The sequence below is a fragment of the Hemitrygon akajei genome, chromosome 7 (assembly GCF_048418815.1).
Source record: "Hemitrygon akajei chromosome 7, sHemAka1.3, whole genome shotgun sequence".
Lineage (NCBI taxonomy): Eukaryota > Metazoa > Chordata > Chondrichthyes > Myliobatiformes > Dasyatidae > Hemitrygon > Hemitrygon akajei.
The window spans coordinates 45,606,089-45,619,300 of NC_133130.1; the positions used below are offsets into that span (position 1 = coordinate 45,606,089).

Sequence of the window (13,212 nt, forward strand, 5' to 3'; positions counted from 1 at the left end):
CAGTAAAAAATAAATATTCTGATCTATAAAGTCAGAACATAAACGACAAGCACCAACATAAACAAAGTTTTACGTACAAAGAGCCACAAATACATCTTTATTTGCTTAATCAAACTGGAATTATTACTTACCAAAGAAGGCACTGTGAAAATTTGAACTGAAAGATCGGTAACCGAGAACTCTCTCTCGTGGTCATCATTCACATAGTCAGTCTGCAACCTCTCATAGTTCTAATGAAAAGGCAGAGAAGAGGCAAGGAGGGGGACAAAAATGAGTCGAATGAAAATACATGGTACTCACCAATGTTGGGACAGTGAAGAGCTGGACAGACAGAGCGGTCACTGACATTACCCGCTCATGATCATCTTCCATAAAATCTCTCTGCAACTGTTGGTAATTCTAAACAACAAGATAAATTCACGTCCAGGTCACGTCCAAACTGGCCTCTAAATTAAATGCTGATTTCATTTCTATTTATTAAGATTCAAATGGCAAAAGGTGTGGATGACAAACATTTACAGATTTAATTAGAACTGGTTGAAATAAAATTTCAATGCAGTATAATCAGGAACAAATTTCAGTGAAAGGTCAAACATGGTAAACTTGAAAAAATAGTTCCTTGTATTAATTTCACACAGTGTTTTAATGTTATGGGTACTCTTTTTCAAATGTCTCAATTTCAACTTTAAAATATCAATTTAATGTATAGCCATCTAGGATACACGTTACAGTACTGGATGGGTTTGAAGGCACAAGACAAATTTTGCATGTTCATCAGGGCTTTTGCAAATCATCAGGGCTGGATGATATCTTTGTCATTTTTAAAACCACCTCCTTCTTGCCAATCTCCTTTAATGTTAAAAAAATCTTCAATTAAACCTGCTGACCCAGCTAAGAGTATCTGCAGGAAAGCCACATTTAAATGAGTATGACCCAAAAATCAAATCACATATTACGTCACACAAGCCTAACTGTGTGTACCACAACAAATGAGGTCCTTTACTCCTTACCCAGCATATTTCCATATAACAACGATCTAGTGACGTCAAAGCGTATTTGTAATTGTAGATGATAATGATCAAACTTTGCTCTACAAAGCCGAGAATTAATGAGACTGCAAATTTGAGTATAACAATTATTTCACTCAGTCTTACTGTCTACTATCAATCTTAAATTCTAAAGATCACTAAGCAGGGTTTTAAACCACTGCAACATGTAGTTTTTCTACAGATTAATTCTGAGATATTTCTAAATACAAGTCAAAAGCAAACTACATCAATGTTTTCTCAAATCAATTCCATATAAAACTGTAATCAAGTTTAATAACCATAAAGCAAATGAGGCTGTTAAAATGCAAGTTCTAAATCAGCAATTCACAATAAACACATTTTAACCATCAGCTTCTATGCATCATACGAAACTAATCTTCAGGTGGAATAACATGTAGAGTAAATAACAAAGCAACATATTTTTCTTACTACATTCCTTAAAATGTCTGTAATTTCAGAGCGAAGGGATCATGCAAATAATTCACATTACGAATACTGTACGACATATAGTTGCAAGAAAAAGTTTATGAGCCCTTTGCAATTACTTGATTTTCTGCATTAGACACAATTGGCCTAATAACACAAACTATTGTACTTCTTCTCATCAATACTGAATACACCATTTAAACAATCACAATCTAGGTTCAAAGAAGTATGGTGAACCCTCCGGGGTAATGCCTTCTACAAAAGCTATTTGGAGTCAGATGTTCCAATCATTGAGATGAGATTGAAGGTGTGGGTTATAAAGGCACCCTGCCCTATAAAAAACACAAAGTCAGGTTATTGACAGAGCCTGCTTTTCTCAAGAAAGATCTGGTTATGTGCACCATGCCTCGATCAAAACAATGTTCAGGGACCACAGAAGAAAAATTGAAGTGATGAAGCTGGAAAAAACTACAAAAGCATTTCTAAAGAGTGGAGTGTTCATTATTCCACAGGAGAAAATGTCTACAAATGGAGGAAATCCAGTATACTACTCTCCGTAAGAATGGTTTGCCCTGCACAGATCACACCAAGTTCTTGTTCACTTTCACCAATGTTGAAAGTGAAAAAGAACCCAAGAGCAACAGCAAAAGTCCTGCAGAAATTTCTAGAACTTGTTAAAATCTCTGTTCATGTGTCCACTATAAGAAAAATACTGAACAACAATGGTACTTATGGAAGGATACCACGGAGGAAACCACAACTCTCTAAGAATAACATTGCTGCATGTGTCAAGTTTGCAAAAGACCACCTGGATATTTCACAATGCTTCTGGGACAATGTTCTGTGGACAGATGAAACCACAACTCTCCAAGAATAACACTGCTGCATGTATCAAGTTTGCAAAAGACCACCTGGATATTTCACAATGCTTCTGAGACAATGTTCTGTGGACAGATGAGACAAAAGTTGAACATTCTGGCAGAAATGCATATCACTATGCTTGGAAAAAAGGGCACTGCACACCAACACCAAAACCTCATCCCAACTCTGAATGAAGCATGGTGGAAGGAGCGTCATGGTTTGGGGCTACTTTGCTGCCTCAGAGTCTGGACAGCTTGAAGGAACAATAAATTAAAAACTGTATCAAGACATTTTACAGGAGAACGTTAGGGTAGTGGCCTGAAGCTTAATAGAAGCTGGATGACGGAACAAGACAATAATCTGAAACATAAAGAGTAATTCAACAACAAAATGGTTTAAAAAGAAGAAAATTTGCATTTTGGGATAGCCAAGTTGGAGCCCTGACCATATCATAATGGAGGTGCTGTGGCATGACCTGAAGAGGGCTGTTCATGCAAGCTATCCCAGTAATTTTGATGAACTGAAACAGCTTTGTATAGAGGAATGGTCTAAAATTCCTCCTGGCCGTTGTGCAAGTCTGATCAGCAGCTACAAGAAATGACTGGTTACTATTGCTAAAGGAGGTTCTACCAGCTATTACATAGAAGGACTCATATACTTTTTCCAGCTGGACTGTGAATGATTAAGTGTGTTCAAAAAAGACATGAAAAGTGCAATTGTTTACGTGTCATTAGTTTAGACAGATTGTGTTTGTCTATTATTATGACTTAGATGAAGATCAGACTTCATTTTGAGTAATTAATGAAGAAAACCTGCAAAGAGTTCATACTTTTTCATGCAACTGAACTAAATTTTCAAATAGGAAACAACTCAGCCTTGTCAGAGAACAAATGAAAATGGGTAACTTGTCAATATTTAAGATTATTCCATATTTCACTTACTTTTGCAAATCGAACTGCAAATAGCTTCTTGTACTTCAGATCCATCAGAAGACTGCTCATAAATAACTGGTGATAAATATTTCGTGCTCCTGTTGAATAAAATTAATTAATTATTAAGGAACAAGCATCCAGAGGAAAAGGTGAAACAGAATAAAAGCAGGGAAATGTCTTCACCCAAAATAGCAGACACATGATTACAACTCCTTTGACCAAAGTTACTCTGATGTAACTTCAAAGAACTCAAAGTACATTATCAAAGTATGTATGTATGCAGTACACAATCCTGAGATTCATCTTCTCCACAGACAGCTACAAAACAAAGAAAATCATGAAACCCATACAAAGAAAAATAGTATCAACCTCCCTCACCCACATGCAAACAGCAACAAAAACATCAACCCTTCCCTCACCCAAAAAACATCTTGCAAACATCAACCCCCACCCACTGAAAAAACAAATTGCACAAATGGCAACAAGAAAGAATGAGCAAAAACACAGAAAATAAAATATAAAATTGAAAGAGTACATATTCAGTTCAGCCCAGTGTTCATTATCTGTAGGTAGCCCTGATTCAAAGTCAGTCAAAACAGCAACAGAAAAAGGAGCAACAGGAACTACAAGCCAATCTACAAACTGCAGACCAGAACTTGAGTACCATCCTCTGACAGCACTGAGTGAGATAGAGACCATTTGAAAGCAGACGCCTGCCCCCAGGAGCAGCTAGCGAGATGGGGAGAGAGACAGTCTGACAGAAGCCAGTGATAGACTGGTAATGGCGCTGAACACTCACTCGCCTTCTGCTCTCGCCTCGATGTTTTCAATCTTTCATGACACTTTATAATCGGTGAGATCTAATGTCGATCATGGGCTAGCGCACTGTCTCCAAGCTTCTTGACCTCAAGGCCACTCGCCTCTCAGAACCTTCTTGGATTCAGCAAAGCACCAGATTGCTCAAGTCAGCCCGAAAACACACCATCAAGCTGTAGATCATAGGCTCCAACAGTACTAGACCCACATTTAAATGAAAAGGGGGACAGCCATTTTGCAGCACATGGAGTAAGGCGCGTTTTATAGTGGCTCCACTTTTCTTTATATTTTACATCCCACTGACAGATTTCTTTTAAGTTTGATCATTTATTACTTCTACTGAAGGATTTACGATTTAATTACGATGGCCGGAAGTCGATCTGGTATCGAATTGAGAAGCTGCAAGACTTTTCCTGAAACGGAGCAAACTGAACAAATAAAGGAATTGGAGGAACCTGTTACTTCAGCAGGAATATTTTCTTCAATACAAGATATGAAGTTTGAATTTGGATCCCTCAATAATTGATAAGCTGACGGATACCAAACGGAAGCTTGAAAAATCTATCTTTAATGTAAAAAAAAAACTCTGAAGAATTTGGACTTTCAATTTCAGACACTTAAGCAGACCACAAATCGAATTGAGAATGAACATGAACAATTCAGGCAAACTATTAAAGAACAAGAAGTGAAGATGTCTTCAATGGAAAAGAAAATTAATGAAATTACCTCGGAACTATCTAAAACAAAGAAAAAAATGATTGATTTAGATAGTAGAGCATGTCAGAGGAATTTGCGTATACTAGGATTGCCTGAAAATACTGAAGCTGGCGATCTGTTAAAGTTCTTCTCAGAGATGCTGTATGCACTTTTTAGTGAGACCTTGGAAGCTAGCCCTTTACTCGATAGAGTCCACAGAGTTCCAAGATTTCGGCGTTTATCTGAATTGCATCCTCGGCCAATCGTACTTTGTTTGCATTATTATACAACCAAAGAAGCCATACTTCGAGAGGCCAGAAGAAAGCGAAAGATAATCTTCAAATCAACAGAGATTCGTATAGTCGAAGATTTGCCTCCTGAGATTTTTGCCGAAAGAAGGAAATACCGAGAAGTCATGAGCGAGATGTATAAACTAAATTTACATCCATCTCTTCGGCATCCAGCGCGGCTGATAATATTTCCTGAAGGGTTTCAGTCACAGAGAATCTACTCCCCCCAGGAGGGATGGGAGCACATTAAAAATCTTAAAGTTAAGCCGATTGCTGAATAGGTAATTCTGATGTACGAGACGTTTATAGATGCCCTGAGTAAAGTTTATTCTATGTTTATTGAATCTCTGGTATGGAATGTGGCTAATTAATTTTGTTTTACTCATTAATAATTAGTATATACTGATAATTGTTTTGTAGGGAACTCTTACAGTATTATACTATAGGGGTCCGTATAGGACCTGCTGTGAACTACTCTTTTTATTTTTTTGTTTGTTTTAACATTAATATTTAGGGTGGGGGGGGGTGTGTGTGTGTGTGTGTGTGTGTGTACGTACGTGTACACACACACTTATTTTTTTTCTTTTTGAAAGAAAGAACTTCAGTTGTAATATTATTTGCTTGGATTTACTTTTCTTTGAATAGGTGATTAACATACTTCAGATGAATTTAGGATGGCCGTCGCCAGTTATGTTTTTATTACTGTTAGACATAACATTGCAGTATTTGAAATTTGTTTGTCCCTTTTATTATGGCTAAATTGGATGGGATTAATATTTTAATTTTAATATACGTAGCTGCAAAATGGGAGGATAGGGTCAAGGGTCACTAGGTTAGCATGCGACCAGTCTATTTGTTGCTGTTTTTCTGGCTTTGTTGGCGGGGGGGGGGGGGGGGGGGGGGGCTATTAGAATAGGTTTTCTTTCTTAATTGGGCGGTTCTTTTGATGAACATTTTTTCTCGCAGATACGTCATTCCTTCTAGTCATATCCGTACCTTTTGGATTAATCTGCGCTTGTGCAATAGTTTTCTTAATAAAATATTAAATTTTAAACATGGATGTTAATAAAATTAATATAATCTCTTGGAATCTGAACGGTGTGAATCATCCTATTAAGCATAAAAAGATTTTTAAGAAATTAAAAATACTTAATGCAGATATTATTTTTGCGCAAGAAAATCATATAGGGAGACAGGATGAGGACCGTTTTTTCAAATTTTGGAAAAGTCCTTTATTTTATTCTTTATCGACTAATAAAGTTAGAGGGGTATCTATTTTTGTTAACTCCAAAATGCCTTTTGTACATTTTAATACTATTACTGATTCGATTGGAAGATATTTAATTGTTACTGGTTTATTATGCGATCAGAAGGTAGCTTTGGTGTGTGTATATACGCACCTAATGTAGATAGTCCTGAATTTTTTAAGAAGCTTTTTTCTGAGCTACCGAATTTGTATTAATATAAATTGATCATGGGCGGTGACTTTAATTGTTGTCTGAACCTGGCGATTGACAGGTCATCAACCAATCTGTCGCTTCCTAATAAAGCGGCGGCTTGTATTAATTATTTTCTACTAGAATATGGCCTGGTCGATATCTGGAGATATTAACACCTAACGACAAAGATTTTTCTTTTTTTTCACAAGTTCATCATAAATACTCTAGAATTGATTACTTTTTTCCTAGTCACATGTTTGTTACACTCCGTTGTTGAGTGTGCATATGACATCATTGCATTGTCGGATCACGTGCCTTTGAAATTAACCCTGAAGCTTTCTGATAGCTTTTTGAAAATTTCACAGTGGAGATTGAATCCCGTATTGTTACAGGATCCAGCTTTTGTTAGTTTTATTAAGGAACAAATTTCCATATGTTTTGAATTTAATACAACTGAAGGAATGTCAAACTTGGTTATATGGGACATGATGAAATCTTTTCTTAGGGGACAGATAATTTCATACTCATCAGCTTTAAGAAAGAAAACTAAAGCGGAACTGTCAGTGCTTACTAATAAAATTAGAGAGATAGATAAAGCGTATTCAGTAAAATCTACTGCAGACCTATATAAAGAAAGGGTCGAACTTCAATCACAACATGATTTGCTTCTGACCTTTCCCATCGAACAGCAAATTCTTAACCTAAAAGTCTATTTTATATACATGGAGATAAGTCAGGTAAACTTTTGGCTGTTCAGTTAAAGGCTGGTATGGTTAGAAGACAGATTTTTAAAATTCTTAGACGAGATAGAACTGAAACCTTAGATCCTTATGAAATTAATAAGATATTTATGGATTTCTACTCTAATCTTTATAAATCTAAATCCTCTGACAATACTATTATTATGAATAAATTTTTGCAAAAATTAAATATACCCAAAATTTCAACATAGATACACCTATTAAACAAGACGAGATAGCTAAAGCTATATCCTCTATGCAATTAGGGAAAGCTCCAGGACCAGATGATGGTTATACAGTGGAATTTTACAAGACTTTCCATGAAATGCTTATACCACATCTTCATCAAAATCTTACAGATTCTATACCCTCTGGGAAACTTCCGAAAACTTTTTAATGAGGCATTAATTTCATTGATTCCTAAAAAAGGAAAAGATTTATCAGAATGTGCATCCTATAGACCTATCTTTTTACTGAATGTAGATTTTTAAATTCTAAGATTTTACCCAATAGACTTGAGAATATTTTGCCTACTGTTATCTCAAATGATCAAACTGGATTTATTAAAAACAGGTGCTCACATTTTAATATTCGAAGACTGTTAAATATAATTTATTCCCCCTCAGTTAAAGAATCTGAATGTATTGTGTCTCTAGATGCAGAGAAAGCTTTTGATAGGGTGGAGTGGCCTTATCTGTTTCAGGCTTTGAAGAGGTTTAATTTCGGTCTGGGATTTATTTCCTGGATTAAACTGATTTATCAAGCCCCGGTGGCTGCAATTATAACTAATAGTCAAAAGTCTCCTTATTTTAGATTATATAGAGGAACTCGTCAGGGTTGTCCTCTCAGTCGTTTATTATTTAATTTGGTTCTAGAACCACTTGCTATCACTCTTAGGGATTCTAATTCTGTGCAGGGTATTAAGAGAGGGGATAAATTACATAAGGTTTCGTTATATGCGGATGATTTATTAGTTTACATTTCAGACCCTAGGAAATCTATCCCTTTTATCTTATCTATATTTACGGAATTTAGTATTTTCTCTGGATATAAACTCAACTTACATAAAAGTGAACTATTTCCTATTAATAATTAGTCTGATTATTATGATCAAATACCTTTAAATATTGCTAAAAACTACTTTACTTACCTTGGTATTAAAATTACTAAAAATTTTAAAGACCTATGTAAGTATAACTTTTCCCCTCTAATTGAATATACTCAACAAGCGCTTTCTAAATGGTCGCCTATGTCGATGTCATTAATTGGTCGAATAAATGCTATAAAAATGGTTATTTTACCGAATTTTTTATATATATTTCAAGCAGTTCCATCTTTTGTTCCGAAAATATTTTTCGATAAAATAGATTCTATGATCTTGTCTCACATTTGGAATAATAAAAGCTCCAGAGTGAATCAATTTTTATTGCAAAAATCAAAAAAAGATGTTGGACTAGTGCTACCAAACTTTAGATTTTATTATTAGGCAATTAATATTCATTTTATCAGCTTTTGGATTCATGGTATAGATAACCAGGATTGCTCTTCATGGTTACATTTGGAGGAGAATTTGGTAAGGAGGTTTTCTTTAGTTTCTTTACTAGGAGCTCCTCTTCCTTTTTCGTTCTTCAGGATAGGTAGACAAGGTCTTAGTCCTATTGTTAAACATACTTCAAAAATTTAGTTTCAGTTTCGTAGATATTTTGAATTAAATAACTTTGTACTCTCTAGTAATATCTATTCTAACTTTTTCTTTAAACCATCAACTCTGGATAAGGCTTTTTAATATGGAAAACTAAGGGAATAAAAACTTCTTTAGATTTGTTTTCAGAGGATTGTTTAATGTCTTTTTCGCAGTTAATGGATAAATATGATATATCTAGTACACATTTTTTTTTAGATATTTACAATTTAGGAATTTTTTACGTGATTTTTTACCTAACTATCCATTGGCTTATTCACCAAATTTGGTTTATGCTATTTTTCAGCTTAAACCATTTCAAAAACGTTTAATAGCTATTATATATAAACAGTTAATAAATGCATGTATGACGCATAATGATAAGGTTAAACGTACTTGGAAAATAGAACTTCAACATTTACTTTCAGATGATCAATGGAGTAAAATTTATTATCTAGTTAATAATTCATCTATCTGTGCACATCACTCCCTAATTCAGTTTGAGATAGTACACAGGGCCCATATGTCTAAACATAAATTAGCGCATATTTTTTCTAATATAAGCCCCACCTGTGACAGATGCAACGCTGAGGTGGCTACTCTAACTTATATGTTTTGGTCCTGTGTAAAGTTAAAGAATTTTTGGAGGGATGTGTTTAGAATATGATAATATGATAAAGTTATAGGTGTGGATTTACAACCCAATTCACTTAAGGCAATCTTTGGGATTATTCCAGAGGAAACAGGAAGAGTTTCTCCTTCCGCTCAACATGTGATAGCTTTTTCAACTTTACTGGCTAGGACAGCTATCTTGCTATACTGGAAAGATTCTAATCCACCTACTGTTTTTAACTGGCTCTCCTCCATTATGTCCTGTTTAAGCTTGGAGAAAATTTAGAAGCCGGACAATTGACACATCTTTTAACCTTGAGCAAGTCTGGTGACCCGTTATTCAATATTTTCGTATGATTTAATATTTTTCTCTCTTTTTTAAAAAAAATTTTTAAGGAAAAATTTTCCTTATCCACGAAGGTTCGGAGATGACTGGAAGGATGTTTTCTTTCTTCCTTTTTTCTAATTTTATCCTCAAATGGACTGCCCAATCTTTCTTTTTTCTTGTTTTAGGTTAGTTTAACAGCGTTTTCTATTAATAAAATTTCTAATTTTTTTTCTTTACGATTTGTCAAGAGGAGTTGTGGTTTCTTGTTTATAAACAAAAGGAAAAAAAAGGAAAAAAGAGAAAAAGAAAGAAAAAGGGAGTAAAAGAAACAGTTTTGTGGACCATCTGGAGAATGTCACCATGGCAGCATTGTTTGCTGGTGTCATCCCCTTATACCAACACTGAGAATTAATTAGATCCATTCACCCATTTCATACCTCCTACAGATAAAAATAGAATCAATGGGTACGGTCTTTCATTGATTCTATTATGGTTCTTGGATGTATTGAGTATGCCCACAAGAAAACAGGATTGCAAATGGTGACATATATACTTTGATAATGACTTTACTTAGAACTTTGAAAATACATTCATTCTTTTCATATCTTCTACAGATAATGTTCAGTGAGAAATCTGTCTTTGCTGGGCTAAGCTTCTAAGAGCATAATTCTTACTGTACTTCAACCTTCAGCTATATGTAAAGAATAAAACTTGTCATGTAATGTTTGCAAATAACAGCTGAGGATTCACTGACAAGAAAAATCTCATCTTTCATTCATGTACACACATTTTTAATTAGAATCATTTGATCATGGTTCAGTAGATGAACATCAGATTTTTGAATCATGTCCACAGTCTGAATTGGTCAACAAGATTTCTTTTGAGGATTCAGATTGGTCAAATTAATTCAAAATGGGAATTAAGTGCAGAACTTGCTGGATTCGTGGCTTAGATATCCCACAAATAAACAATTATCTAATTTAAGTACAAAAATATCTTTGAGGTCGTGGAACTTGTATACAATAAAAACTGAGAATATCATTGCTTTGAGAAATTTACAGTTGTATATCTACTGTGAAATATTTGGAAAGGATTTTTATAAAAGGTATTGTCATCTATGCTGTAATCAATCACAGTAAATCTTAGTACCAATCTTAGTAAATTAAAATACAGGATATTAATGGTGATCCAGTTGACTACATAGCTGTGCACTAATTGGCATAAGCACATCAGGAAAAGTAACTGTGTGATTTTAATACTTTGATATATTAGCAAGAGTATTGGGAAAGGAAACAGCAATATTACTAGATAGTTGCACCTAAACTTAGGACGGAATCAAGATTCCAAGAAAAATAACAAAATGACTGTCACAAAGTCATTGAACTTACAAACAAGGAAGTAGAATGAACAGACACAAGTCTAGAAAAGGGCAAAGTTCAGAAAACATAAAGCAATAAAGATAATTTTAATACTCACAGGACCAAAAATACCTTATAAAATAGACAATAATAGAATTCTAATAATGTGATGAAAAGGGAGGAAATATTACAACCGGATATTTACCAATTTACAGGCAAAAGATGAACAAAATCCTTTTGTCAAAGGTAACAGAATATTGGGCAGATGGATAAGACCACCCACATATCACTTTCCTAGACCAATGCCCGTAATATAAGACAATTTATAAGAGTAATTCATTATTTTTAAAAATTCAGCTTAAAAGCCATAACAGCATAAAAGACCCCTACCTTTATAGTGGGCATCACCGGAAACAAAATATTCAAATCTAGAATACCTTTATGAAGGACCAGGAACTGAGAAAAGGGAATCAAAATATTTACAATGGGTATATTCACTGCAGTTGAAAGAAAGGATTTGAGGAGAGTGTCATCAGACAATGAATACAACAAGATGTGGAGGAACAACAGATTCCAAGCTCATAGGGCAGACATAAGTGATTCTAAATATTATTTTTAAGAAGAATGGAGGTAATGCAAAAAAGGTAAAATAAAAGCTGCAATGGGAGCTTTTGCTTTCAGAACCAAATCAGCTAGAATGGTATAGGCAATGAATTTCCAAAAAAGTACTCAGCAAAATATTTCGGAACCTCTATGAGACCACACATCAGATTTATTTAATAATGAACAAAGCTTCATTAATGTCACAGAAAGGGTATATCCTGAAAACTAGGATCTTCCCCTGGGCACATTGCAGCCTTTGCTACTCAATATTGAATGTAACAATATTAGGTAGCTTGTTTTCTGTCTGTATGTTCTGCAGTTAGTTATCCATCTGCAATATTAGCTTCATTTGCCTCATTCCTTATAGTGCTTGAGCTGCTGGACATTTCTTACAGCTCTGACCTGCATTTCCCAACTTCTATATGTTCCTATGTTTTCTGTACAACTGCTCTCATTAATTTATTAACCCAATGGCTTTAACAGCAGCTTATCACCATAGTAATCTTAGCCTGAAATGCCTCCTATGTCCCAACAGATGCTCCTCAATCCTCTCTGCTACATAAAACTAATTAGAAAACAGAGAAACAAAGTTAACTGTTTTTATTTCTGCAAATTCTGCTTGACCTGGTGGGCATATACAGCAACACATATTAATTCAGGTTTTTCAGTAACTCGCATTACATTGAAAAGCATCTGATAAGAATTTCAGGAATGGAGCATCATATGATTAAGGAATAAACCAGTTTGCCATTCAAGAAGTCATGGTCATCTTACTCAGAACCATCTTCCTGGACAAACCCCATATTTCTTGATTTAGCATTGGGAAAAAAATTGTTAATGACGTAAGTGGTATTACCTTTCCATAGTTTTGAGTCACACAGCATCAATTTATCAATGAGAGAAGAGTGATCATCGTCTGGTCTTTGCTGTAGTCCTACTTGGCACAATATTCGCCTTAATCCACCTTCATTAGACAGTAATACTTTTTTAAATAAGTGAACCATTTCTATAAAGAAGCCACTGTGCTATCTATTGTGATAGAGATCAATATATATTAATCAACAAATTCATTGAAAGTATTTCCCCTTCTGAATATTTTTGCCATTCAAGTTTAATGCATAAATTCAAACTAATGAATTTAAATTTTAAAAAAACAAGTTACATGCAAAACTAAATTTCTTGATAGCTTGGATAAAACAAATGAACAATTGATTAACAGTTTACAGTGGTCTTCTGAGAGCTTTCATGACCAATGGAAAAAATACTAAAGCATACACAATTCAGCATTTCTACACATTATCCAAAATGTTAACTTGGTGGGATAGGCATACCCTCTTAATAAATTTTTTTAAACATACATTGTCCATCTAGAATTTTAAAA

General features: G+C 34.5%; 1 protein-coding gene across 9 annotated transcripts in view; it reads right to left on the reverse strand.

Moving 5' to 3' along the window:
• ubr2 (ubiquitin protein ligase E3 component n-recognin 2) overlaps positions 1 to 13,212 on the reverse strand; it is a 229,502-nt gene that overhangs the window by 138,285 nt on the left and 78,005 nt on the right. For 8 of the 9 annotated variants that reach the window (XR_012099587.1, XM_073050723.1, XM_073050721.1 and 5 more), the window contains 3 exons: positions 12,688 to 12,795; positions 3,278 to 3,366; positions 132 to 230 (listed from right to left, as the gene is read on the reverse strand). Coding sequence is in view for 8 of the 9 variants with exons in the window: in XM_073050723.1 (XP_072906824.1) it covers positions 132 to 230; positions 3,278 to 3,366; positions 12,688 to 12,795 (296 nt within the window). In the remaining variant the exon portion in view is untranslated. Of the gene's footprint in view, positions 1 to 131; positions 231 to 300; positions 400 to 3,277; positions 3,367 to 12,687; positions 12,796 to 13,212 lie in introns of all 9 variants that reach the window. The other variant, XM_073050720.1, reaches the window with a different exon arrangement.